Here is a 4,212-nt window from a genome sequence, read left to right as displayed (position 1 = left end):
CCAGCCCCGCCCCGGGACGCGACCCAGACGCAGCCCGTGCCCGGGGGGCCCACAGACCGCCCGCCTGTGCCTCGCTGCGGCTCACCCCACCCCAGTGCACCCGGGTGGTGCGGAAGGGGCGGCCTTCGGAGGCTCTTTACCTGTAAATAATACTGTTTACCAGGAAGGTGTTTCCGTCGAAGGAGTTGGCAACCACCAGGAAATAATCTTCTCCCACGGAGAAAAACTCCCAGNTCCAGGGGGGTGCGAACTGCTTGTTCACTTTAAAAAAATTTTTAACTTAAATTATAAAATACAAATAGCATAAAATTTTCCATCCTATCCATTTTCAAGTGTAGAGTGCAGCAGTGTTAAGTACACTAATAACCCTGTGCAAACGTCCCCACTGTCCATCTCCAGAACCTTCTCATGTCCCTGAGCTGAGTCTCCAAACCCAGGACACACTAACCCGGCGCCCCAGCCCTGCCCCCACCCTGCTCTCTGTCTCCGCACTCAACGCTCGAGGGGCCTCGTACGAGAGCAATCACACCACATTTGTCCTTCGGTGACTGGCCCATCTCACTCCCTACGACATCCTCAAGGTCCGCCGTGTGGTGGCCTGTGTCACAGCCCTTTCAAGGCCGGATGATCAGTTTGCTGATCCCCGTCATCCGTACACGGGTGCGTGTGCTGCCGCGGAACGAAGGCAAACACCCGCCACTGTAAAGAGGTGGGGGTCCGTGGAGAAGCGGCTCCCCAGCTTGCGGTCACTCCACGGGGGCGTGCAGGGCCCGTGGAGGCAGGAGTGAGCACACCCGCTTGCCCCTCGGCTCCCTGCCTGATACCCATTCAGGTGCCGATCCAGAAACTTCTTCCTGCGTTCCGAGGCTGTGTTTCTTACCGCCCCACCCACCCCCAGCTGCACTCTTCTTAGATGGGGAAACCGAGTCCACCTCTGTGGGGTGAGCGGAATGTGGCCGGGTGCCCACAGCCAGGCCAGCGCGCCTGTGTCCGGCAGCTCAGAACTGTGGCCTGTTCAGGGGGTGGAGGGCCACCCGTGTTAGTGTGGACTTGCCTCTGGGTTCCTTCCCTGTGACCCAGAGCAGGGGCTCACACGGCCCCGGGGACACTCGGCGGCCCCGCCTCTTCCCCTCTACCACCAGGATCGCCTCCAGTGATGGCCAGTTACGATTCGGCTCCGAGGTGCTCCCTGCGGAGAGGCTGGCGCGCCTTGGCCTGTGCGGGGCGGCCACGGTGGCGGGCAGGGTGGTGCCCACGAGGTAGTCGCCCGCTGGTGGCGGGTTCTAGAGCCAAGGTGCGTGGGACCCACGGTCTGCACCAGACTCCTGGCAGAAGCCAGCTCTGCCTTAACGCGGCAGAAATCGAGCGCGTCCGTCATCATGTGGGCACACGACGGATCACCCGAGTATGAGGGAGTATCATTCGACCGTGGCAAGCAGCGACGCGCTGACACACGCTTCGGAGTGCGTGAGCCTTGCTTGAGGACCGCGCTGAGCGAGGGCAGCCGGGCACCAGAGGCCGCCTCCCCTACGGCTCAGTGTCTCGGAAACCTCCAGAATCGGGAACTCCGTGGAGACAGGAAGCGGAACGCTGGCTGCGGGTGGGAGTGGGGCGGGAGGGACCGCTGAGTGGGAGGGGCTCCTCCTGGTGGTGAAAATGTCCTAAAGCCACCTGGCGACGACTGCACGTCTCTGTGAGCCTAACAAAAATCACTGAATCCCAGCAAGCAAACGGCGCTGTTTGAAAGCAGTTGGAGCCGAGCCCACCCAGAGTAAAACCTCGGTCTGCAAGTGCAGTCCGTTCCGGAAACACGCTTGTCGGCCAAAGCACTCGTATCCTGAAGCGAATTTCAAGAACCATGGGCTCAGCTGCGATCAGGGGGCGTTCAGCGTCCCGTACGACTTGTGTCGTGAGGCACTGCTCGTTTGTCAGGTTACGGTTCATTAGACAAGCTTGCTCGTCCTGCGCACTCGCAGAACAGGCTTTACTGCCCAGGCCACGGGGTGGCTCGGCTGGGCCCCCCCGGAGGCCACGTGCGTCACACCCCCAGCCGCCGGACACCCGCGCAGCAGGCAGCCCCTGCGTGTGCCCTGGGACTCCCGCTCGGGGCTGGCGGGCCCCAGGGGGCAGCGCGGTGCGGCCTCCGAGCCCCCGTGTGCCGGGCCCGCCCTCCAGCCGCCCCCACCCCCAGCCTCAAGGCGCACCTGCAGGTGGGAATCTCCTGGAACTTGACGAAGGTCTGCGCCGTGACATTCAGCTCGTAGATGACCGAGTTGATGACGTAGGAGTCATTGCGCGCTTGCATTTCCACGTCGTAGCTGTGACTGTTGGCGACAGCGAGGAAGACCCTCTCTCCGATGTGAAACACCTCCCAGTCCGCGGCGCCGAACGTCTGGGACAGAACGGGGAGTGCAGAGGGCGTGCGTGAGGGGAGGCCCTCAGACGTGTCCCAGCACTTGCCGCGGATGGCACCCCTAGCCCGCGAATGCGGCGGGGACCCTGCTACGCCGCTCGCACCTGACGGGGGTGCGTCCCTGTCCGGCTTTGCTCGCTTTCCCAGCCTCGTGGCCACCACTCCTGTCCTGGGTGTGGGTGCCCAACTGCGTCCACACCCGAAGTGATCACCTGTGCAAAGTGCTTCTTAGCCTTCTGAGCCTCCCACTCCTCCATGCCCAATGCTGCCCATCCAGTTGCTATAACGCCTCTTCCAGGGAGCCCTCCCTGCTTCCTCCAGTCCTGGCTCTGAACTCAGGAGCAGCCTCTAGGTACTTGTGTTTCTTACTACATGCTCTCCCTCCCTGAGGCTTTCCTTGGACTCCATCTCTGGGCTCCCATGCCCGCCGCTCATCCATAATCACTTATAGCCCTCGGGGGTGAGACACACTTGGGGCAACAGGACTGGACTTGGACACGAATGGTGAGCTGCGGAGCCTTTGCCCAGACCTCCAGCTGCATGTGCTGATTTGCACGTGGGGCCCACGAGTAAGAGTTTCATGTTCAGTTTATGGCCAGCATCTCAGGGATCATGGGGACGCAGGTGTGCAGGGAAGGAGAGGACCAGAGGGTCCAGATCCGGGCCTGGGTCTGAGCCCTGGAGGGAGAGGGTGGGGGCAGAAATAAAGGAGACATTTTCCCGGGAAAACAAGAGGTGCACACAGGGACAGGCCCTTGGGTGACAGCCAATGGTGCGGGCCGAGCAGGAGAGGGAAAACGTGGTCGCTCCCCGTGGCAGGGTCCGTGGCTGATGGAAGAGTGTGTAAACGCCCAGGGGAGCCTGAGCCACGGCAAGCGGAGAGTGCCGGGCCCTCGGTTCCCATGTCGGCAGAAAGGGGGTCCTGGTGACCCTGTCTGTCCCCACGGGCTGGTGAGAGCCGCAGGAGATCTCTAGGGCCATGCTTTGCATTACGGTTGTCTTTAAAAGTTTCCCTCCTGGGGCGTCTGGCTGCCTCAATCGGTTAAGTGTCCGACTTCGGCTCAGATCATGGTCTCACGGTTCGTGGGTTCGAGCCCCCCGTCAGGCTCTGTGCTGACAGCTCAGAGCCTGGAGCTGCTTCAGGTTCTGTGTCTCCCTCTCTCTCTGCCCCTCCCCTGCTTGTGCTCTGTCTCTCCCTCTCAAAAATAAATAAACATTAAAAAAAATTTAAAAAGAAGTTTGCCTCCTGACTTTCAGCTTCTGATGGGGGCAGAGGGCTGCATACTCGACTGACCCCTGCCGATAGCAGTTGTAGACACAACTGTGTATGCAACTATTGGAAAGTTCCAGAGAGTGGCCAAGGGCAGGCAGAAACCAGAGGGGCCGTGACCCTTGAACAAAGGGAATCATGTCCACAAGGTGCGTGTTTCTCTGACTTTCCCTCTGAGGACTGACCCGTCCCACGGCGCGTGGGCACCACACTCGGTCAGGTGGGGGCCCTGAGGGGGGTCTGGACCCCCAGAGTGCCTAGAAACAGACGGGGAATACCCGAGAGAGGAGGGGGGCTGAGAAGGGGGACCCCCAATGTGGCCATGAGCGGCGCTCGTGGGGTGAGTTTCCAGGGACCCACAGACAGACACCAGTCAAGAGGCCAGGAGCGTAAGCAGAAGGCAAGTGTAACCTGTGATCAAGAGAAAAAACTGGACAGAAATGTGCCAACGTGCAAATAGTGAAGCCGGCGGACGCGAAGCTCGTGCCTCTGATGAGTCTCTAGGAAGTGCAGGAAGCAAGGAACAGGA

At 60.9% G+C, this 4,212-nt stretch overlaps 1 protein-coding gene across 1 annotated transcript in view; it reads right to left on the bottom strand.

Moving 5' to 3' along the window:
* The window catches only part of TSPEAR (thrombospondin type laminin G domain and EAR repeats), a 43,988-nt gene that overhangs the window by 2,878 nt on the left and 36,898 nt on the right, over positions 1 to 4,212 (bottom strand). The window contains exons 9-10 of the mRNA XM_077755336.1: positions 2,205 to 2,392; positions 141 to 242 (exon numbers count right to left, since the gene is read on the bottom strand). Coding sequence (XP_077611462.1) covers positions 141 to 242; positions 2,205 to 2,392 — 290 coding nt within the window. The remainder of the gene's footprint in view (positions 1 to 140; positions 243 to 2,204; positions 2,393 to 4,212) is intronic.

The sequence above is a fragment of the Crocuta crocuta genome, unplaced genomic scaffold, assembly GCF_008692635.1.
Source record: "Crocuta crocuta isolate KB4526 unplaced genomic scaffold, BGI_CrCroc_1.0 scaffold675, whole genome shotgun sequence".
Lineage (NCBI taxonomy): Eukaryota > Metazoa > Chordata > Mammalia > Carnivora > Hyaenidae > Crocuta > Crocuta crocuta.
Note: the sequence above shows the minus strand (reverse complement) of the source record. Positions and strands in the feature narration are given on the sequence as shown.